This window comes from Paracoccidioides brasiliensis (genome assembly GCF_000150735.1).
Source record: "Paracoccidioides brasiliensis Pb18 unplaced genomic scaffold supercont2.1, whole genome shotgun sequence".
NCBI classification, from domain to species: Eukaryota; Fungi; Ascomycota; class Eurotiomycetes; order Onygenales; family Ajellomycetaceae; genus Paracoccidioides; species Paracoccidioides brasiliensis.
This window is the reverse complement of record NW_011371358.1, coordinates 311,698-334,629: the sequence shown is the minus strand read 5'-3', so window position 1 is coordinate 334,629 and position 22,932 is coordinate 311,698. Positions and strand designations below refer to the sequence as shown.

Sequence of the window (22,932 nt, the reverse complement as noted above, 5' to 3'; positions counted from 1 at the left end):
CTTTCGGGACTTGATCGAGCTGAATATCATCGCTGAAAAAAAATGATATTGTTAAATGTCAAGGTGATACTAAGTGCAGGGCAAAACTGAGGACATTATTTCAGCGGCTATAGAGGAGGAAATTGTGAGGTGGGGATTTCCCCCTTCATGTCTGTTTGAGAAGGTTTTACGATGCTCGATGTTGGTGTTCATGCATCAGGGGCCTTTTTGGTTTTCTTCAAAGTCATTGCAAAAAGAGGGATGGTATGAAAAGTGAGTGAGATGAGCAAATAAAAGTTAGAATTAACTTGGTGCATGGAAGCTCTTGTTTTACTCAATAAAGATGCAGATATAATATTGACATTCAATAATTTGACAATGGGCTCGCAAGTGCCCTTCCAAGCTTCACATTCTGACAGCGGAGTTGATCTGGTCTACTCATACGTGGAGTAGTTATATAACTCCATCAGATAAGGCATGTGGATCAAAGCAGGAAACTTCCACTTGTGCTATTTCCACCGCACGCATAACTACTGACTGGGAAAGGTGAGTAGTGGCTCTTGATCTATTCAGTCAATTGACGGAGAAAACTTATTTATATAAATTAAAGATCTTAACGATGGATTATCTTTTTTTAATTTGTCAAAACATGATAGACATAAAACATGTCCCTTTCCTTGTCCATAGAACATATTCATGCCCGCATCGATTCCTTTCCCCTCACTCTTCTTCTCTGCACCCCCCTGTTATCACATCCCTTCATCCATGGAATTTTCTATTTTCAATCTACGAAACCTCCCGAGGATAGATGATGCACTGTAACGTAATTGTTCACCAAAAATGGAATGTCCTTGCCCCGTATTTTTGTTGAAATACATAGAAGTATAGAACTTTCTATCTCCACCCACGTAAATACAGATTCAAGTATTTATGGTATGTATGTAATGTATGTAAATAAGAAATTTAATCTTTTCACAAGTTTTATCTTACAGTAACTCCCTACAATTTGTCCAAGAGGTCCTTACATAGGATGAACTAAATTGGCGCCAAACATGTCCCCGCACGAGTTTGATCAGATAACAAAACTCCTGCAAGCAAATGAAAAATAATTTCTTTTCTTCGTTTCTTTGTGAAGGTCTGCTAAAATGTTATTCGCAATTGTACCGTCTTTTCCCATTGTCCTCTGAGAGCTCTTGCTATTCCTGTATGGTTTTGACATGGAAACAGCTCGATTAGTTCATTGAAGCGGTGTGTGGTCCTAGAACTCCGAACAACCGAGAGCTTTGACCCAAATCCTGCACAGCTAGGGTCCTCTTATTATTCTGCTTGCCACGTTACATGGTCCTCGGGGAGGGAGGATGGCACCTTTGCATTCCTGGTGTTACATTTCTTGGAGCGGGAACACTCGGAATTGCATCAAATTCTTTGCAATTGCCGACGTGATCCGGGAAGAACGACGGTGAGGCCTTCTCGAATAGTCCCCCTGTTCCATGTCCTTGTCATCCGCGTGGTAGACATAACAATACATTTTGAGGTTTTAAGTACCTTGGTTGAACCCACAACAGAGGTTTTTCAGTGGTTTCTTGACAACCGGGTCAAATCGGGATGTTTGTCATATTGACCACCCCGCCTGTCGGCTCGTTCGTGTGTTAAACGATCTGATAATGCATTCGGAGCGGCAAATTAATGGCGTTTTCCAAGAAAACTTAAAAAGCAGTGAAGAAAAGAGTAATCTCGCTAATCATTCGTTGATGGTTGAGTTTATTGATTTGTTATCTTATCTGATGCGCTCTGACCTTGGGTTGAACCACGGAAGAGGAAAGTCAATAATATGACTAATAATATCGACCAGATATCGTTATCAGATGATCTGATTAGATATCCACGATCTGTAACGCCAAGCTACAGAGTGCAACTGACCGTAATAGAGTTATACTCGTATTGCCAGGTTAGCAAAAATACTGTACTGTACATCTGGAACTTTTTTCACGGACCGCACGGTATTATAAACATGACCCTGGTCTTAGTGGAAAGTTGTATTTTCCACACCTGGGGAGGCATATTATGTATGTACGTACACAATACAATAGCCAGGTGTGAAGTCCAAATTTCCGGGCATTCGTGGATATGAACCGAGGAGTGTAGAAGCAACACCCATAGCGGTTTCTTCTATCCGGGTCGATGGAGTGGAGGCCCCCTGCAGTATTAAGGTGTCAACACATGGATCGTGGATTGGTTCTTGCAGAGGAGAATATTGAAGAATTTCCCCTTATTGGATCCATCTCTACTCTAATCGACTCCCCGACCTTTTATATTTTTGAATAACTTCGGAACTTACCTCTTTTTCCTTTTCGTACCCTGCCGTCTATTCGCAGGTGCATACTGTACAATGAGCTCACTACCTGAGATGCGCGACCTGCCGTTTGTGCGGCTCCCGGAGCCATATAAAACAAAATATGAGCTTTACCAAGCTTCCTCCGGACCCAATTGGAAAATTTTTCAGCTTAGATTGTCAACAGATCAAAACAATGGAGCCACAAACCCCCCGGACCCTCTTCACAATGACATGCTATATTTCAGCGAGTTGATTCCGAGCCCCGAGTCTACCTTACCAGCTCAATCAGACAACACCGCCTGGGCGCGAGCATGTCGCAATCTAGTCTCATTCGTGACTTGGGATGGAGATTTCGCACCGACTGTCGGTCAAATATGGATGATGGTTTATGCGATCTTATCCATGAGACCATCGGAAGAGTCCTTCCGACTATCCTTGTCGGGAGCGCAGAAAGATCTCCTGTACGCAGAAATCAACGCGACTGGGCTTTCCACCAAATTTCCCAATTCAACTCAGTCGCAGCCTTCGAACAGAATTAACGATATTTTGGTCTCAAGGGCTGCCTTCTGGCAAGGCGCCGGCTCTCCACTAGGGACACGGCCCGCCTGGCTTGCTACTCCGCAGGCAAGCTGTGCTAGAATACAGACATCCCAATATCCAGCGTTCCCTCTACAGTACACTTTGACCTCGCAACTCAACGATCGCCCTGTCCATGCACTACATCCTGTCCGTCCGGCAAAGCCTGCCCGTGGTGCACCAATATATAGTAGGTACATTCCGCACTTGGATGAGTTTTTCGCCATGGATCATCTCGACTACACGAATGAGACGCATCTCGAGTTGTTCCATAAATGGCAGAATGACCCTCGAGTCGCTGTCAACTGGAAAGAGACCGGCACGCTGGACGAACATCGCGAGTATTTGCGAAAGATTGATGAGGACCCGCACCAAATGGCTGTATTGGCACGGTTTGACGATACATATTTCGCCTATTTCGAAATCTATTGGGCCAAGGTATGATCTGTTCTACCAATCTGGAAGATTTTTCTTATTCTTCATATACCTTACTCCTCCCCGGATAGGTTGTTTTGCTATCATATATCACAAGCTAACTTTTTTCTTCTTTTTTTTTTTCAATTAGGAGGACCACATGGGTACATATTACCCGGCCCTCGATTGGGATCGTGGCCGGCATTCATTGGTTGGTGATGCGCGATTCCGTGGACCGCATCGGGCAATGGCGTGGTGGACCAGCCTCATCCATTACATTTTCCTCGACGAACCCCGCACTGTTTGTGTTGTGGGCGAGCCCAATGCAGCTAATGGACCGGTGTTGGGATACGATGCTGCACACGGGTTTCATGTTCACAAGTGGGGAGACCTACCCCATAAGAGGTCAGCGATGGTGAGGTGTGAGCGGGTGAGGTTTTTCGAAGTGGTTAATTTTGGCAGTGTAACCAGCAATGGGACGGCGAAGCAGCATACAAGCAAATTGTAATAGATAGCTATAGCTGTGGGCGTTGGAATGATGAACGGATATACATTACCTCCGAATTCGGATATCGCTAAAGCACGATTTCATGTATATTGATTCTTTGCACGGAATTTAGCCGACATTAACCATCTCTATAAAGGTGGGGATGAAGCAGAACGATCCAATGGCTATAAAAGCTGTGTGAAATCCGCGGACATGAGCAGGGAAGAGAGCAACGTTTTGAAATACAGTGGTTATTCTAATTGGATTCTACGCTATTCCTCCCGTCTGATAGATTTTGCTTGAGACCAATGAACATGGAAAAAACTGATAGTTAGCGTCGCGATAAACGTCGTCTAAGAGCCGCGCGTTTAATATGATACGGGGCACCCCGGCTCAAGCTGAGGGACAGGGGAATTGCTCGCTCGCTTTGATGCTTCCAACTCCTTTTCAAGCCAAAATATCATAAGCAATGGAGAGATCTCTGAGAACTAAATAAAGAATGTTGTCGTTAAACCGACTCTTTGGATCTATTTCAGTTATGTATCTACACTACATTGCACCAGTGGACTTCGTACCATTTCAAATTAGCTTCCGTCCCAGATCTCTTAAAATCTGCTTTTGGACCTTGCCACTGCCAGTCTGGGGTATATCTCCTGGAAGCCTTGGATCCGAGCCGAATACAAACACGTGCTTGGGTGCTTTATGCCCCCCGAGCTTTTTGCGGGTCCAGTCCCTGATTTCGTCGTCGGACGGGCAATCGTGGCTTTCCTCGAGGGTCAAGAACGCGCAGACAACTTCCCCATAATATTTATCTGGAAGTCCAACCACTGCAGCTCGCGAGATGGCTGGATGTGCTGTGAGTCGCTCTTCGATTTCTAGAGGATAGATATTCTCTCCTCCCCTGATAATGATGTCCTTGAAGCGCCCCGTGATGCTACAATAGCCCTTAGAGTTGAACACGGCCTCGTCGCCGGTGCGCAGCCATATCGTGCCATCCTCATCTTCTATCAGTGCTTCTGCAGTTTTCTCTGTGTTTTCCCAGTACCCTTTGTGTATTTGATATCCAGCCATGCAGAGTTCTCCCCGCTCACCCACTTTCACCGTCTCCCCCGTGTTGGGATTGATTATTTTGGCACTAGCATGCGGAAGGACTGTGCCCACCGTCGTGAGCCGGGTGTCAATCGAGTCGCTGGTAAACGCATTAAAGCACGTGGGTGATGCCTCAGTCAAACCATAGCTGCTAGTGAACTCCGTCATATTAAGCTCATTCCATAGACGTTTCATAAGCGGGCGAGGTACTGGGGCCCCGGCTATGATCCCCGTCCGAAGTTGTGAGCAGTCGAATGTGTCTGGTCTTGGGAGTGCTAGGATCGCCTCGAACATGGTGGGCACTCCGTGTAGTGCTGTGCACCTTTCGTCCGATAGCGCCTTCAAGACGGCACCGGGTTCAAAAGTTTCGGCAGGATAAACCACCTTCGCCCCATGAGTTATGCAAGCGAGGAGGCCAAGGACGAGCCCAAAACAGTGAAACAATGGAGGTGGACAACAAAGGATGTCGTATTCCGTGAAGTCCATTCGATCACCAATGAACCGTGAGTTGTTGATCAGGTTGCTGTAATGAGGTCAGTGCCTTCTGCTGTTAAACGCAAAGAGGCCAGAGACTTACTGATGTGTCAGCATTGAAGCCTTGGGATTCCCTGTTGAGCCACTGGTAAACTGCAGGTTGCAGACGTCGAATGGCGACAGAGTGTCCTGCCTTCTCTGAATGGCCTTCATGGAAACAGAATTCCCCTCAAGGGCAACGGACTCATATGTCCCGAACTTTTGGTAGTTTCCTCGGATTAGTATCGTTTCTTCAAGATTTGGAACGCGCTTCGAAATATCGGGAGAGGCAAGGTCATCCAAGGTGTTCTCCAGATTGCGTCGCCCTATTCGAGGAACAATGAAGAGCAGCTTGCAAGCTGTTACTCATCAGCCAATCAGCCAATCCATCCCAAAAACCAGCATGGAGTATCTAGGGACAATCATGCCTGTATGATTGAGAGCGTATATCAACTCCGTCTGGGTATAGGTGTTGTTGATGACAACCAGGATAGCCCCAACACGGGCGGCCGCAAAAAACAGAGACACGTACTCCTCGCAATTGCCAGCCATAACTCCAATCCTATCTCCCCGTTGGATTCCTTTCGCCAGGAGCCCACGCGCAAGACGACCACTCTCGTGCTCGAGGCGCCCATAAGTCCATCGTGCGCCGGTCCAAGGGACAACGACACACTCCAGATCACGATACCGTAGACATTGGAATTCAAGCAATCCGCCCAAAGTCATCTCCCAAAGGGCAGGATGGGTGGGCCCGTGAACGATGGAAAGCCTTTGTTCATTTTCACGTATACACTGTGGCTGGATATGATTCAACGTCTGCTGCAGCCTCCAAAGAGAAGAGTCATTCAATGTTGTCGCCATTTTAGCAATTGCGTTTTGTGTTTACTTTACCCTTACACACCCCGAAGGCCCAATGTTGCATTTCTTTACAACAGCTATTACATATATAATAGGTTTTTTTTTTTCTTCCTTTTTTTTACTTTCTTTTTATTTTCCTTCCTTTTTTTTAATTTTTTTTTTTATACCCTTCCCCCTTAAGGATTTGCCGCAGCCCTTTAGAGGTAATGCACCCCCCTGTCAAGTCCATCCTGTCTAAGTCTCCCTTACCAGGGTTGATGGATTTGAAACATGCAAAAAAGAAAAGCTGATGAACCACTGTTCCAATGTATCTAGCCTGCTAAGCGTATGAAATGTTACGGTTGTGGGGACATGTGACAGTGCAGAGACTCTTCCATCTGTCGCGGATGATTTATTACAGGAGTGGGTGGGGAGTGTAGACACGCATGAAAACGGGAGATAAGGAATCTAATCAATCAGATAATCTTACCAAACCTGTAATTTCGAGAACAAAGTTACACTAGAGTGTCAGGGACAAAAATACACACAAAAATAGCGATCGATGATGTTTTGGGTTGTATTACCGGCTGCGAACGGAGTCCAGTTCTTCGGACCTCAGGAACTTTCACCTGGACTTTTCTCACTCCTCAAAGGTTCTCTCACTCCTCAAAGGTTCTCTCTCTCTGCAAAGACGGCAGCTAATTTCCTTGGCCAGCCACAAACAAGGCTCGTTGGCTTGTTAGACACCCCGGATCCGCCACCGTCTGAGATTTGGGTTTTTGGAGATTACGGCCATAGTTGCGGTATCTTGCTGTGACAATTTTGCAAGTTGCGGTTTTACGTTACCGTCGCATCCTTGACAGGGCCCGCGAGGTTCAACGCTGTGATCGATGCATGGTATATGACACTCCAACAACATCAGGCGATGCCAATCGCCGGACCAAACCAGCAGTGTGCTTTTGCTTCAGCTAAGGGTTCTTAAGTTTTCGAATTCCCTCTAATTTCCCACCGGCAACGTTCGATTATTTGTTACGTTGACAACTTTTTTTTTTTTTTAAACACCTAATTACGCTGAGATTACCTCGTCCTATCCCCTCCCATATTCACTACCATCATTCCCCATGGAGACCGTTATCAAGAACGACGATCCCCACCGACGGGAAGCTGTGCTCCTGCGAGAGAACAATGCGGAAGGGAGTTCTAATGATGGCGGCCAATACGACATAATTTGTGTTGGGTTTGGGCCTGCTGCCCTTGCTATAGCTATTGCTATGCGAGACCGTGGAATCCACCGTCGTGTTTTATTCTTAGAGAGACAGAGAGAATTTGGTTGGCACACGGGCATGCTGCTCCCTGGCAGCAAGATGCAAATTTCATTTATCAAGGATCTGGCCACGATACGGAACCCTTGCTCTCACTTCACCTTCCTTAACTATTTACACCAAAAAAACCGTCTTGTCCACTTTACCAATCTCTCGACACATATGCCCTTCCGAGAGGAATTTAATGACTACATGAAATGGTGCGCCTCGCATTTTGATGACTGGGTTCAATACAAGCAGGAGGTGCTTAGCGTTGCTGCCGCAGAGGCTAGACCCGGTTGGCCAGCCGAACATTTCAAAGTTATGGTCCGTGATGTGCAATCTGGAAAGCTCAGAGAGCTGTCTGCCAAGCACGTCGTCGTTGCTAGCGGAGGAGAGCGAGCTATTCCAAGGGAGCTCTCCAACGAACCTCTACCCAGCACTGTTATCCATTCCTCTGTCTATCTAGAATCTGAACAAAAGTTTCTCCGAGAGAGAGGTGGTTCCTACCGCTTTGCCGTCGTTGGTGGAGGTCAGAGTGCGGTTGAAATATCTGAAGATATGCAATCGAGATATCCCAATTGCAAAGTTACCCTCATCACGAAAGCTTCATCATTGAAGCCCAGCGACGATAGCCCATTGTGAGTTGCCTTTAATTCTGAATTGCAATTGTCACCGCTCCAATTCTAATTACCCAAACCTTGATAGCGTCAATGAGATTTTCGACCCAAGCAGCGTCGACAGTTTCTATTCTCTGAATCACCCAGCACGCCAACAGGCTCTCCTCGAGAACAAAGCTACCAATTACGGCGTTGTTCGTCTATCACTTCTGGAATCAGTTTATGAGAAATTATATCGCCAGAAGTTCCTTGATCCTAATCCTGCTAATTGGTCACTGCGCCTGATTACTAGCCGTGAGGTTGTAGGCTTAAAAGAACTGCCAAATAACCAAGTAGAGCTCCACGTAAAGGACACGCAATCCGGGCAGATCGAGAGCTCTGGCGAAAGGTATGACGTAGTGGTCCTTGCTACTGGATATACGCGCAATCCTTTTGCAACCATGCTCAAACCCTTGGAACCGATCGTCGCGGCTCCGGCAACCGGAGAGCAATACCATGTGGATCGAGACTACCGGCTGCGATTTCATCACGGGAAGGTCAAACAAGATGCTGGAATCTGGCTCCAGGGATGCTGTGAAAGCACTCATGGTGTAAGGAACCGTTTTTCACCGCGCTAAAACTATCCTCTTCGTCTACTTTGCTGACAACTCTTAATTTTGAGCAGTTGAGTGACAGCCTTCTTTCCATCCTATCTGTGCGTAGCAGCGAACTGCTTGACTCCATACTTGCAAGCAGCAAGCGCGCAGAGAATTACGCACGACTATAGGCTTTTCGAAGCTTGCTATTGCGGGAAAAGGTCTCATCTCGGGGTGACCGGTTTCCGTATAAACTTTACACTTGGCTACCTCATGGTAGCATGGGGTACGGAGTATGGTGGTGGCCTTTCCTGCTTTAACGGCATACGTCAAAAATTTAAGTCAGTAATAGTTGTATACATGCAACTGTCGATTTATCCTCTATCTCTCTAGCGGGCCGAGTTTTGCTCTAGGTTTCATATATCCTTGGCCATCCACACCTATTAAGAAAGAGAGTGTATTGTGTGAAGCTTTTTATTTTGTAATGGAGGTTGTTTACTTTTTGAAGGACGTCCATTTGTGGGCGTTTTGTTTAATTATACATAGTTAAAATATTTTCTCCTTTTAATCAGCTTTTTCTGTTAAGACATTATTTGACCAATCTGTAACTAACTAGTTATCTAGTTAGTTAACTAGTCATAACTTGCAATCAGCAGAGTCTTTAATATTATTGGTCAACAACGCTCTTCCATCAGATAATACAACAGTTTCTCCAACCTTCACTACGAATCGCACTTCGCGTAGCGTCTCGTTTTCTTGACATATGTCCACTGCTCTATTCGACACTCCCATATCCCACATGAGGATATCCAGCTTATCTCCCGGTATTACCGGCGCAGCAAATCTTGCCTCAAAGTCACGCAGACGTGGGCCGTCGCTGTCACCATATCGAGAGAGGACTCTTTGGGCAGCAACATTCCAGCTGAACAGTCCATGCATAATAACTCCTTCATAGCCTAGAGCTTTCCCAGGCTCCGGAATGGCATGAAGCGGATTATAATCACCACTAAGGCTATGTGCGTTGAGAAGTCGTCAGATCTTTTATACAGGACATACTTGTGGCAAAGGGGAGGAGGACTTACCGGTAGAGATGTGCTGTTTCCGCGTGTGTTTGGAAAGTCGATACCGCGTCCGGCTTTCTTGTTGGACTTGGGGGAGGATACCGTGTAATTTTGGGGCCTGCATGTAGTTATCAGCAGTAGCACTCGTATTGTCGGATACACCCGGAGGCCCATCCTGCTCTCCAGGGTCGCCCCCCCCCCCCCTCTTCCGGGAGGGCGTCCATACAATCCGTAAAATAGAATAAGAGTAGAACACTGATTTATCGACTCACCCCGCTCTCCACCCCAACCTCCAGTCCCTTTAAAGAACACACTTTCCCAAGAGCGAGTATACGCCTCCCCGCTCTCCTTCTGCTTCAGAACATGCTCAATCTCCATTACTGTTCCTTTTCCTGGTCCCTTATCAAAGACATTTAGCACTTTTGAATGAATCTCCCAAGTTCTGCCCTCGCTTGATGGAGGCAAGGGTCGCAAGAATGTCATCCCGCGTCCCCCGTCGACGGCTACGCCCCAGTCTAGCTTAGGGCAGCCCGGAGGCAGAGCGCGTGATGCATTCCGTGCGAGGAAGTCAACAGTGTCAATGTCCGTGTGTTTAAAAGCTGGTACGACTATGAATATGGAAATATAACATCTCGCCGGAAAGAGACCACGTACTTAGCACGATGGGATATGTAGGGAAAGTTTGGAAGTTAGGATGTAGTTCCTAATTGCTCCAGTTAACGATCTATTTATCTACATAGGTCTATTTATCGGCGTACGTACATAGAGGAAATGAAGCTCCCGATTCGGCTGGCAACCAATGGTGTTTGCAAAGAGCAGCACATCGCGCTTCAGCCATGATGTCTTCTGCGGTGCATATTCGAATTGCGGAATAGTGGTTGCCATGATTAGGAAGTCGGGTCCAAAGTGCAGAGTAATATGTCTATCCACATTATCGACAGCGGTGAATTTCTCCCTAGAATGCACCGTTGCTCAAGAATGAAAATGATACCTACCCAGGTAGTTAGGTAGGCATTTTGATGAGACATGCATTATATAGCTAAACGAAGGACCTAGGTAGGTGTGTGTGTACCTAGGTATCATCTAGCAAATGCAGTTCCAACTGTATGCAAGTTATCACCTTTGTTTGAGTGCCCATCAACATTGCCAGGAACAGGAACCGGTTTCGGGGTGTCTGGTAATATACAGATCTGGTATGTATGGAGCTGGGTATTATCGATGCGGTGTAATGCGTAATATTACTGTAATAGTTCGTGTATTGGTCATGACCAGACTGTTATCAGATCCGTAAAACAAGGTTTTGTCCGACGGATCTGATAACTTTAAAACACACTAAGTTTCGGCGACATTTTTGTTGTCAGGAAAACCTTTTGCTGAGTGGGAACGAACCAGTGTTTTTTAACCTTCTGCTGGCCCTTGGTCTTTCTCCACCATTTTCGTTTGAGAGCGGGAAATGTCGCGCGCTCTAAATGTGGGAGGGGTGGGGGGTGTTTTGATGTGGCATCTGTGAAAAGTTTAGTTCTTTTTTGGCTGCTCACTCTCGCTCCCACTTGATCAAGGCAGACTTCGAACCGAGATACAGAAGTACAATGATCCGTGCATATGCGAGAAATAACAGGAACTTCCCCTGGTCTTGCAAAGCAATAATAATACTAATAATAGTCATCCTCCACCTTCGCACCTTAAACGGATAATTTTTCGCAACCCGCGGCATGGTGGCTGAACCAGCACATGACTGTCAGAAAATTTGTAAATTTCAGTTAACCAGCAATCCTTCAAGAATGAGGGGATAATTATCCTTTCTAAGTCCCACTCCTCGAATCTCATCCCTCATGCCACTGACGGCATCTCGACTATGAACGGAACCTTTACGTCTGACACAAAATACGTCATGTCGGGTTTCAACAACCATTTCTTGCGACAACTTTTCGAACCCAAACTTTGTGTAAGATGGAAGCCCAGCCAGCGTCAACTCGAGGTACACTGGTAACCAACTAGCTGCAACCTTCTCACCCATATCCACCGGAAGTTTGCCGACTCCGTGCCCCTGGTGTTCCAGGTTGCAAGGCCAGGACAAAGCAGTCTCGTAGAAAGTTAATTTAGTTAGTAGTTGGCAACCAGGTACTAAATGGAACACTTCGGCACCCCCCCAAAAATAACTACGCACAAATATGTCTCATTCCAACCTAACCGCTTTTCCCTTCAACTGGCCACAGAACCTCAAGAAGCCCTTTCTGCCCTCTTGTCGCTGTTTTCTCACGACCAATGCGCATCCCAAATTTCCATGCCGACAGTCTTTCCTGTATCTGTGTCTACACAATTAAAAGTATGCTAGACTGTGACAATGTGCCACCACTGTAGAGTGCTAGCTGTATGTGTTGTGCGTAGCTTTTTATTAATTCTCTTCAGGTAAAGGACGTCGAGGATCATCCATAACTGGGCTGCATGGTTCTCAATCCAGATAGATTATGATACCCCAGGAACAGCCGCACCATGATATTATAAACGAATCCACCTCGCGAACTGTTTTAATTTTTTTTTTTTTCTTAAGGGAAACGCGCCTCGGCCCTGCGCTTCCAAATTTCAGCACCAAAATTTGAACGAAACAATAATTGAACTCAGGATCCGAATGCAGTACTCTCCGTATTTGGGTATTGTTACAACTAATTGATTTTTTGGGATGCTACCTCTGAAGACTTGCTAAAATATCAAAACAAAGTAAAATAAGCTGTCCGACACTGGGGTATGTGTGAAAAGAGGGATCGTAGAATCCGGAAAGGACGTGATTATTATGCGTAGCAATAAACGACAAAGCCGCAAACAAGAAATACGGAATAACTGTGTTTGCACCTAGTTGAAATTGACCACACTTTTAGTTGCTCGTCCAATCCTTAACTACCAATCTCTCCTCAATCATCCCAGAGTAGCTAGGCTTCTAGACCAAGTAACCAGAGAACAGTCATGGAAACCAAAATGCATTTTTCTCGCGCTCTGATGATAAGCCCCTGCTGCACCCGTTCAATTGGAGAGAGGAAAGCTGACCGCACTAAACGACACGGCCCTTGACCTGCTTGAAGTCCTTGACTTTGATATCTCTCCATACCATGGTGGAGACAAGAGAGATAGCCAAAACTGCCGTGCCGCCGATGAGCATATATTTTTGCCCATCGCCGTAAGCCTTGCTGATGGCATTCCTTGCAGGGCTTCCAACTGGATACGACTTCTGCACCACCAAGTCGCCGTATATGAGGGTGGCGTTGGCCTTCTCCGCCTCGGGTAAGTACTCCGCTAATCTCTTGGGAAACACCCCGGTCCAGATCGCGGCGGCAACCGTTTGACCGATGGCGCCACCAATGCTGGCGAACATGCCTTCAATTGCAAGAACAACAGCAACGTACTGATGCGAAGTGGCGGCCATAACTGCCATCTGTTCGCAGATAACCAAAGTACCTCCAGCAAAGGCAATGAAAATCTGGCACATAATGATATACCCGATATTCACGCCTGGTTGGCGGAAGTTTATCATGAGGCCGACACCGAGAATAGTCAAAGGGACACCAAAATAGAGAGCAAGCCATTTAAAGCGTCCACTCCATCGGATTAAGATGCCCACCACGACAGACCAGAAGCAGGAGCCAATGCTGTAGATGTTGGCAACATAACTAGCCTCTGTAATTGTCAAGTTGTTGACGACTTGAATGAAGGAAGGGAAGAAGCTGTCCCAGATGAAAAAGCTGACGAATAAACTTGCGGCGAGAATACAGGCACCCAGGACGGTTCGGTCAACCAGGAGGTTAAAAGGTATGAAGGAGACGGGGGCGAGATATTTCTCGTACAAGGCAAAGGCTATGATGAGGAGGCCGCCCAAAATAATCATGGATATGATCATGGATGACCGCCACTGGTCCTTCTGGTACGAATAGAGACTAAATGGGAGAAGGAACAGAGCCAATCCTGCAGCTAGGAGGATGATTCCAATAACATCAAACTCGTAAAAGTAGTGTTTGAATGACTGAGCAAAAGTACGGTTGTTCTCTCTGGAAGGCAGCAAGCCGGCCTTTTTGGCCTTGTTGTAGTTCCAGGTGAACACTGCGTACAGGGGAAAGGTGATGATAGGGGTAATGATGGAGAAAGCACCATATCCCCATCGGAATCCAGGACCATTCAGGAAGGCTGTCGCAAGTGGTCCACCAACCCAGACGGTGGCGATATAGGGTGACGAGATAAATGCAAACATAAGGGCTCGATTTTTCAACGCAGATGTATCAGCAATGAAAATGCCCAACGTGTAAGACATTCCGTTATACCTGACAAGAGACGCAACACTAATTAGTTTTTCGCTTGAAGAAACAAGAGAGAAAAGAAAGGAAAAGAAAAAGGTCTTCAAAGGGCAGCGTACCCGACCCAGTAGAAGACTTGGGCAGCGGCATAGGTCTGGACGTTGTTACATCCAGCCATCATGATAAGACCGATAACCAGTGTGAAGGTCATCAAGGCGAAGCCTTGAGGTCGACCCCAGATATCCAGGACCTTGGCGAGTGGTAACTTCACTAGACCCCCGATGATGCTCGACATAATACCGGTCGAGGCAGTCAATGAATGGTGTTTAAAACTGCTGGTGACATAAGGAAGGAAGGAATTGGACATTCCCTGCTGCATTGTGTCGACGAATGTGATAATCCATATCCTGAAGGATGATGTCAGTCATGTTCTAGCTACGAATAACGGTGGGTGGAGCTAATGGAATGGACAACATACATGACATATGCGAAGATAAGATGCTGTGTGCTCCAAACCTTTGTCGTAGCCTCAATCTTGCGTACACCCCCCTGGGCGTCCGGGGAAATGGTCTCCTCGTCGCTGGAGATTTCTTGATCTTCAGAAGAAGCTCCCACTTCTTTATCCTCTCCATTGGTGATGGGTTGCTTCTCAACCACAGGTGCAAGGATTTGCAACTTGGAGAGAAGAGTCGACTTCATGGTGAAGGGAGTAAGAAATCGGGCTGGGAAGTCGGGTAGAGGTGGAACAGAGACTTCAAACACGAAAAGACAGAGAGCAACTGGCGTGGCAAGGCCATTTTAATATGACTTCTCCAAAAGAGAGATTTCCTTAGGTGCGGAGCAGTGTCCGCCAGTGACGTGTGTGAGCTGTGATCCCAGGTTGTGTTTCTGGCTGCTTTTTCTGGCTGCTTTTTCTGGCCGGGAAATGCGATGTAATTCTCTGTTGTGACAATACCATACATGTACAAGGATATGCGGCACTGGGATCCCATCTGATAAGACTGATTGATAAGATTAGAAGTAAATACGTTCTTATACGGTACAATACATGTACTAGATCTATACTGTATTACTCGTCTATACGGTACCGTACGTAATACGGTAAGCGAGAAATGGGGTTTGAAGTCCTGATTTGTCATTTTGAGAATGGAGTTGTGAGGCCCACCGAGGCTCAGGTGTTGGAAGGATGTGGGTGTTGGTTCCCAGATGGATTGAAGCGTCTGGGGAACTTGATCGTGCAAAATCAGAACTCAAGCGTTTGAGCCGTCTCTATCACGTGAGATAACCGCCATTGCCCCGTGAATGCCCGGCGCTTGGGCCTTTGACGACACACCTTCGACCGTTCAACGAACGCCGTCAGTTCTACTAAGGTACCCTCCATGATATCGATTCGGACTCCATGACAGCCTGCAACATGTTCAAATAAAGTCTTCCGGAGTGGGGCATTGTGCCATATGGAGCATGCGTTGCACAGTTCCCTATAATTACGGAGATCGCCTTCTCATGATGTTAGTTAGTTGTTTGACGGGTAGAGACCTTATTTTTTAGATTTGGAAACGACAGTCGTCACGTGGATGTACCAACTTTCGCGAGAATCTTTCAATTGTATGGGTGTTTCTATCAGCCAGGGAATATTTATTTATGTTAGTACTGATTATAGGTAGGGCTCCTCTCATGTTGTGTTATTCTTGTCTGATCTCAACCTTTCGACAACTACTGGTGGGTTTCCTATGTAGCCGAAAGCATGGATGCAAAGACCGCTTTACATGACGCAGTTTTGTAAGGGCAGGACGAAAGAGCACATTTCAAAATCAGCAGTGATCCTGGAAGAGGCACCAGAGTGCGGATGCTGGAATGATCAATTTTTGTTAATGGGTATTGACGGTAAATGGAACGGCCTGCTCTGTCCACGGCCAACTCTCCCGAGGATGATATTAATAAACTGGAGCACGAATATTGGAGATGTGACTTTAAGTTTACCCACAGAGCAGGCAGATCATCAAAGAACACAGCGGTTGCGGTCTACAATACGTTCCAACCATCCGTGTCCGTTCATAGTCAAAACTCATTGTTTATTATTATTATTTTGGTATAACCACAGCAATTTCTGTCTTTGTGTTCTTTGGGTATTCGACGGATGAAATGTTCTGGGGTATGTCGGAATTCCTTCCTTGAACGCTAGTTTCAAGGGCATCAAGTCAGCTTTGTTCAGACACCAAAGGTTGCTTCTCATCCTTGGAAGACCGGTCAATCTGTTCACCGTTACCCTGCAAGAACCCAAATGGTTGGTTGGAACATGTGCAGTCTGTCAGTGTGGACCGCGGTTCCAGCGATCCCGACAATGAGGCATTCAGAATTTCAACAAACCTCCAAAAACCCCAAAAATTCCCAAGTCACTTCATGGAACCTACTTTACGAATTCAGCCAGTTAAAGTCCCAATACGTTTCTTCCAACTTCTTCCATCATCACTTAGGGTTGTACCTGCTGGGTGCGTTTCCAGTTGAATTGTGCTCAGCAACACCCGTGTAAGCTGCGTTTATTTTCTACGTGCACATATAATGGCACAAACACTATTGAATTCGTTAAACGGGACGAGTCCAATCAGAAGGAGAAGGATATGACCTCATCCGTTGAAGTTTCATGCCTTCCAGTCCAGGGAGGATTTCTCGGGTCTCGGTTATGTTGTTACGTATATTTATCTGATCATGTTCCTGCACATGGCAAGGCAAAAGAAACCTTCCAGAGGTTTGACGTATTTGGGCCCCAGTCAACCTACCGAGGTATTGTTGATATATGTGATGAAAACTAAAGGTGGTTGGACTTACATATCTCAAAGGGAGGTTTCTTCTTCAACCACGGAGGCATCCTCTCTGGTGACTTCAACCCCGAAACATTCAGCTTGACCTCTTCAACAACCTCTCTTCTGTCACTTTATCCACTGAGATGTCCTCCCCACCACTTCGACCACCTTGACAGCCTTCTCATCATTTCAACTACTGAGACGTCCTCTCCAGTGGCTTCAACCCCTGAAACATCCACCTCAGCCACTGAGAGTACATCCGAGAGCAGCGCAACCGCTCCTGCAACCACCTCTGCCACTGAAGGCAGCGCACACTCCTATCCAGCCATCTATGCCCCTAAAACAGCCTATCAAGTCGCCTCTGCTCCTGAAAGTGCAACATCACATATAGCCAGCTCTGAAATTATTGAGATGTCGTCTCCCACTACTCCAACAACTTCAGTCACTTCAGCGCCAACGCCAGCACTGTCAGCTAACCTCTGGTGCTTTGCTCTTCCCTTTTAATCTCCGATGATGAATCGGGATATTCTATGAACGATGTGAGAACCTTCAAGCATGATCATCAGCATCTATCGGTGCAGTAACAGGCTTGATTTGCGAAATGCTCAAGATTTCATTCCGTGCTACAGAGGCAGCATTAAACTTCCACTATGCATCCGCCGGGCTCGCAGATCAGTTGAGTGGAAAAGAGGCTGCGGGAGTTTGGAATGGAGCCATCACTGATGACCACATCACCACGACGAAAGCGTTCCCGTACTGGTAGCGACGGCCTCGATACTTTTTCTGATACACTCTGGCTGATCTGAAGAAGAGGAAAGGGATTAAAAAGGCCGGGCTAGAAAGCTTAAAGGTTAAGAAATAGTAAAGTTGTGGAACATTAGTTTTTTCTTTCATTATCGGGTGCTTATCGAGTAGTTATATCTGCTACGCTGGTGGAAACCAGCACATAGCTACCATGTTTCCTTTGGTGTCCTATATTACTTCGCCCAGCTACCCATTGCAAAAACGTTTTGGATTAGAAGCCACGTTGCAGACGCAAAAGCAATTGTAATGTCTAGAAGAAAAGTATTTACAGTTGTTCTCATTTTCCCATGTGCTTGACTTCACATTGCCACACATAGCTTAGCAAACGGAAGTTAACTAACCCACTTTGGGTATTTTTTGACAACCTGTTGGTTTTCTCTTGCATAAAATAGGGGTTTAATACGCTATCATCATTTTGTACCTTGGATAAAAGCATTGTACATACAACTCGTACTTTGTGTTACATTCTGAGGAGAATCTCATCTTTTCTGTTTAATAAAGGTTTGCTTTTGCCTTGTAGAATAGCGGGCAATTGTGGCTGAGCCCAAGAACGCGGGTTTTGGCCACACTTATCTCCTATTCGGGTATCGAGCTCTTCAAGCGCTGACTATTATCCTACGTTCAAGGAAAGACTGGGGATACCAAAGCAGCAAAACTGTGCTGGAATAGTAGCACCAGCATCTTCTCGCCGGGGAAACATGCTGAGTAGGCCTTGGGTTCCTCTTCCAGCAGCGGCCATTATCTGGCAAAAGAAATGGAACGCAGCATTGGTGCTTAGCAAATGCCCTGATACAGGGGGTTGACCATGAGAGCAGATCCGACCTTGGACAGAACGGTATATATATGACAGGAGACAACCTCTGGCAATGGCATAGCATTTTAGTATTGTGATATCCTTTTATGCAACCTTTTTTTTTTTTTTTTTTTTTTTTTTTTTTTTTGGAAACCGCAAATTATTTGCTTAACAGCCATGTCATCGGAGCTTAGAGCTGAAGGTAAAATGCTTACACCCACCTTGGTAACTGAGACACAGAGGACTAAAATCGGCATTCTAAGATGTCTACCATTACTCTCCAAACAGGGGCGCTGCCATCTTATTCACGGTGGCCTATGCCCTTTCAGCGGCTTTGCATGAGTGGCAGTATAGGTGAGGTCATGCCCACCGACGTGTCACAGTCTTTGGGCTTTTTCTCATTCCCATCTCTCCTCAGAACATCAAGGCCCCAAAAATTCACGATCCCATTGACGCTGGGAGCCATGTTTTCGGCAATCGGGTTTTTTCAGCGTTCACTCCTTGCTTCTGGCTTGGGAAACACCAAATCCCTTTACATCTTCTCCACCATGTTCATTCTTGGTGCGGGGCCGACTTATGCTGGGGCCGACTATTTTATCTGTGGACGCCTTTTCAGCTTTGTTCCATCTGTCGCGCCGATGTCTCCAATCAGGGTCGTGCGTACCTTCATCGCATTTGATCTCCTGGCTGAAATATGTGTCTGGGCCGGCGCCGGCTTGCTTGCCGGAGCAGGCACCGACGCGGTAACACGCTATAAGATTGGGCTCAATTTGATACGGGTTGCCATGATTACCCAGGCAGTCTTGTTCGCCTCTTTTGTGGGTGTTTTGACATTGTTCCATGCTAGGATGAGTGCACTTCGTGCAAAGTGGCTCGTTTCTTCGGATGGTGGTACGCAAAGAAAGTTCATGACGGTCGTGTATTGTCTTTATATTTCGTCGATATTGATAATTATACGATCTGCCTACCATATTGCAGGTATTTTCTTTATTATTAATTAACACTTGGGCAATAATCATTCAAGGCTGACATCTTGTTACCTCCAGAGACATTTTTTCCGGAGGGTCACACTTTTCGCACGACAGAGGCGCCTTTTCTCATATGTGAGGCGCTTATAATGTTTCTTAACACCGCCATGTTCAATATATTTCATCCTGGCCACATACTCCCCATGGACTCCCGCATATATGTGGGGCTCGATGGACAGGAGAGAGAGAATGAAGCAATCGAAGGGGCGCTGCAAGATTCACGACCGCTCTCGCAGAAGATTCTGGATCCGCTCGATATCAAGGGGCTGTTTGTCAGGGATAAGACAAAAGCATATGATCCTTGTGGAGAGTTGGAAAGTTAGTCACCCATCCCACCGGTTTGTTTCTCATTGGAAGCTAAGTGTATCGCCTTTTGGTCATTTTCAATATATTCATCCTTTCTTAAGTTTATCACTTTATTGCCATGTTTCCCTGTCTCTATTTTTTCTGCATGATACATTTCCTTATTTTATATTCTACAGATGGACTTAATATATATATGTGAGATTGGCTCTATATGCAGAGCATCCTGCACTACTTCCAGTGTGATACAGGAAAGGAAAATAAGAGAAGAGAAAAGAAAACATCGGACCCCTGGGTCTGAGGTTGACGTAATAGCCAACACCAATTCTCTCTGTGGAAATGATAGCCGAGTCATATAATTGAAAAACCTACGATATTGGAATAAAGACTAATCTTGAAACCGAGTTTGCAAAAGGTAAAGAATAAGGAAACGGTCACAACAACAAGCGTATATATGGACGAAACAACTCAAAAAATGAAGTCAAATTTTCATCCGAGAATACAATTCCCCCGAAGCTAGAAAGACAATATGACCCGTGGCATGTGCTTTCTAAAGATGTTTCCACAAATCAAAACACTTGATTTGCAGTAGTAAGGGGCAGTTTCGTTTGTACCCAGCACCTGCATCCGAGTTCCTAGGTAACAGATGACTCGAAAGAAATGGGAGGATGCCGGGTATTCCTGTATCGGATATAGATATCTTGGAACTGGGATAACCTTTGGCTAATCTCAACCAAGGGTTAAAATAAAAAAGAGACCTCGCGAGGTGGCAGCAACGGATGGCTTCGCGACCACAGACAAGCAGGAGACTCATATTATAAAGCAAAAACAAGGGGGATCTCCCATACTTCTATTTCAGATATAAGAGACTTTGTGAGGACTGCGAGAATCATGGAGAGGGTTAAAGTCAAACCTCAATTCCAAGGTGGTTTTGTCACCCTGTATGCAGTTTGCTCGGATGGTGTGGCACGGACACGATGATTTCCATTCATAAGCATGTGTCAACCGCTTCACACCACTTGACGCTCTCTAATGGGACATGATATTTTGAAAAAACACAACATCCCCAGTCAATATTTTTAAGATGTGCAGGTTTTGAGTCTCTATGTCTAATTTTGTGAGAGGAGAAGGGAAGACAACAGAGAATAATCAACTAAAGAACAGGGGGATTCGATCTGAAGGTGCAAACCGAATAAATGTAGGGATTATATCTGAGAGAGAAAAAAAAAAAAAAAAAAGTAAAGAGGAATGAGAGGTAATGGAAGATGCTGTCATGTAAAAATAATGGGGATAGACTGTATATCAATCCAAAGGATGATTTACCAGCTGGCGGGCCTGAAGAGGCGGATGGGCTATGAATGCAACCTAAGTCTGGGTATAGGTGATGTGTTTCCAGCTGTCTGTTCACTGCAGCAATTTGGGAATTTGGAGAAAGAGCAAAACCTTTCTTTACCTCTAGAAGTGGATAACTGAAAAGAAAAAGAAGAAAAAGGCACAGAACTTTTATCCTATGGTCCTCCGTATGTAGTAACTATTACTAGGTAAGGAGATGATGACTAGCACACCGACAAGGAAACAGGCCTGAATATGTACATACTACAACGATACTAGATATAATGAGCTTCATACGAGGCATGTACTTGCATTCACCGTTTGATCCCTTATCAAACACCGCGACGCAAGATATATTCATCAGTCGTAAAATATTAACAATGGGTAGTATATACATATACTACCTACACACAGCTGAAAACGGGCGCTAGAGTTTCCCTGTGCAGAAACGAAAACGCAAAACAAACGTGAGAAATGAAAATTTCACAATGTGGAGTCGTTGAGCAACAAGATCCTGGTACTGGTGCGGGATCTTGTTCAAGCTTTCGCGCTCGGGTCTCAATCTTGTCATATCTCCAGCATCAAGAGTCAAGAACCAACGAGGTTCCATGAGGGAAGTTCAAGAAGAGTGTAAGAACAAGCGAGCGAAAATGAGCAAAGGGGGGGAAGAAAAAGGTTGTTTCAGTCAGCAACAGTCACATGTTGGCTGCTGCTTGGGCGCGCGCGCCCTCGGAATTCCGCTCAGCTCGGGAATCTTTTCCTTTTTCTCTTTCTTCTATCATTTGCCTTTTTTTTTTTTTTCTTTCCTTTCTCCTTTTTCTTTTTTTCTTTTTCTTTTTATTTTTTTTTATGGTGTTTGTCTTGTTTCCAAAATCATACGAAGCGTATACGAAGCGGGAAAAGGTAAAAAAGAATTTCATATTCATATGGCTGCGCATATTTGCCGTGCCGCGGTATACGATGCGCAGATTTGACACAAACCGCGTTACTTATCGCTAGGTGCTTATTTCACATTTCTATTCTTCTTTCTTCATTATTTCCGAGAGCCCGTCAGAGAGAAGAAGAGAAGAAGAGGAAGAGGAGAAGCAGAGAGACAATAATGCAGGTATCCCCGCGGGTGCCAGGAACAATACTGGTTGTTCGTTGGGCATTAGTAATTGCTATGACAGCAAGTCCACAAAAATTAGTTAGGCACAGTGACACAGACAAATTTAGGAACCTTGGGAGCCCCCCCCCTGTGGAGCTGGCTGATTACCAATGACCCGTTGCGGGTGGGGGCGTAAGCTGGGGATGTTTCGCGTATTGGTTAGGGCGCGCAGCCGGAATGGCAAACCGCCCAATCGTCATTATTCACTCACATTTCAAAATTAGCATATTTGCGATTTCCCAGACCTTGTTTCTCATTCTGCTTCCGGATTCCCCAAATCTCGCTAGTGGTTCCCTCTCTGTGTGAAGCTGCTCTGAAGCAACCAGTAGGATCCTCAGCCTGGTTCCAGTGTTTTGTTTTCAATAGCGCGCTGTTCGCTGGTCGGGGACTTGTAATGATTGAGTTGGCGCCTGTCACCGTGGGATGTGATTTGTCCCAGCCCCAAAGGGAATCCTGAGCCTTTCCTGCTCCCGGCCGGCCAATCAGAGGCGTTCCTGGCTCCCGGGGTGGGCTGGGCTGGGCTTAGTCAGGCCTTGGCGGGGATTGTGAGACAACAAGCCAACCAGCGGTGAGGAAGGGCATTACTCAGCTGCTCACCGCCTCCCGCTTAAGTAAGACCTGAGTCAAATCCCCCCGTCTGTCCCCGTGACCCGAGTC

General features: G+C 45.9%; 8 protein-coding genes across 8 annotated transcripts; 4 read left to right on the top strand and 4 right to left on the bottom strand.

The window, feature by feature from the left end:
* Nucleotides 1-2,368: 2,368 nt before the first annotated feature.
* Nucleotides 2,369-3,812, top strand: PADG_00100 (uncharacterized protein; the record flags this gene model as incomplete). The annotated part of the gene is made up of 2 exons (XM_010757898.1): nucleotides 2,369-3,328; nucleotides 3,456-3,812. The coding sequence occupies 2 exons, from the start codon at nucleotides 2,369-2,371 to the stop codon at nucleotides 3,810-3,812; spliced, it is 1,317 nt and encodes a 438-aa protein (XP_010756200.1).
* A 558-nt stretch (nucleotides 3,813-4,370) lies between these two features.
* PADG_00099 (uncharacterized protein) lies at nucleotides 4,371-6,254 on the bottom strand (the record flags this gene model as incomplete). Its single annotated transcript, XM_010757391.1, has 3 exons — nucleotides 4,371-5,403; nucleotides 5,458-5,744; nucleotides 5,814-6,254. The coding sequence occupies 3 exons, from the start codon at nucleotides 6,252-6,254 to the stop codon at nucleotides 4,371-4,373; spliced, it is 1,761 nt and encodes a 586-aa protein (XP_010755693.1).
* A 1,097-nt stretch (nucleotides 6,255-7,351) lies between these two features.
* PADG_00097 (uncharacterized protein) lies at nucleotides 7,352-8,917 on the top strand (the record flags this gene model as incomplete). Its single annotated transcript, XM_010757897.1, has 3 exons — nucleotides 7,352-8,172; nucleotides 8,240-8,741; nucleotides 8,816-8,917. The coding sequence occupies 3 exons, from the start codon at nucleotides 7,352-7,354 to the stop codon at nucleotides 8,915-8,917; spliced, it is 1,425 nt and encodes a 474-aa protein (XP_010756199.1).
* Nucleotides 8,918-9,362: 445 nt separating this feature from the next.
* On the bottom strand, nucleotides 9,363-11,501 carry PADG_00096 (uncharacterized protein; the record flags this gene model as incomplete). The annotated part of the gene is made up of 7 exons (XM_010757390.1): nucleotides 9,363-9,738; nucleotides 9,809-9,905; nucleotides 10,060-10,386; nucleotides 10,442-10,490; nucleotides 10,550-10,742; nucleotides 11,177-11,291; nucleotides 11,360-11,501. The coding sequence occupies 7 exons, from the start codon at nucleotides 11,499-11,501 to the stop codon at nucleotides 9,363-9,365; spliced, it is 1,299 nt and encodes a 432-aa protein (XP_010755692.1).
* A 42-nt stretch (nucleotides 11,502-11,543) lies between these two features.
* On the bottom strand, nucleotides 11,544-11,804 carry PADG_11050 (uncharacterized protein; the record flags this gene model as incomplete). The annotated part of the gene is made up of 1 exon (XM_010758352.1): nucleotides 11,544-11,804. The coding sequence occupies one exon, from the start codon at nucleotides 11,802-11,804 to the stop codon at nucleotides 11,544-11,546; it is 261 nt and encodes an 86-aa protein (XP_010756654.1).
* Nucleotides 11,805-12,833: 1,029 nt separating this feature from the next.
* PADG_00095 (uncharacterized protein) lies at nucleotides 12,834-14,766 on the bottom strand (the record flags this gene model as incomplete). Its single annotated transcript, XM_010757896.1, has 3 exons — nucleotides 12,834-14,094; nucleotides 14,187-14,474; nucleotides 14,546-14,766. 3 exons carry the CDS (start codon nucleotides 14,764-14,766, stop codon nucleotides 12,834-12,836), a joined length of 1,770 nt encoding a protein of 589 aa, XP_010756198.1.
* Nucleotides 14,767-16,773: 2,007 nt separating this feature from the next.
* PADG_00094 (uncharacterized protein) lies at nucleotides 16,774-17,372 on the top strand (the record flags this gene model as incomplete). The annotated part of the gene is made up of 2 exons (XM_010757895.1): nucleotides 16,774-16,848; nucleotides 16,905-17,372. The coding sequence occupies 2 exons, from the start codon at nucleotides 16,774-16,776 to the stop codon at nucleotides 17,370-17,372; spliced, it is 543 nt and encodes a 180-aa protein (XP_010756197.1).
* A 1,356-nt stretch (nucleotides 17,373-18,728) lies between these two features.
* PADG_00092 (uncharacterized protein) lies at nucleotides 18,729-19,816 on the top strand (the record flags this gene model as incomplete). The annotated part of the gene is made up of 2 exons (XM_010757389.1): nucleotides 18,729-19,356; nucleotides 19,512-19,816. 2 exons carry the CDS (start codon nucleotides 18,729-18,731, stop codon nucleotides 19,814-19,816), a joined length of 933 nt encoding a protein of 310 aa, XP_010755691.1.
* Between the last annotated feature and the right edge of the window lie 3,116 nt (nucleotides 19,817-22,932).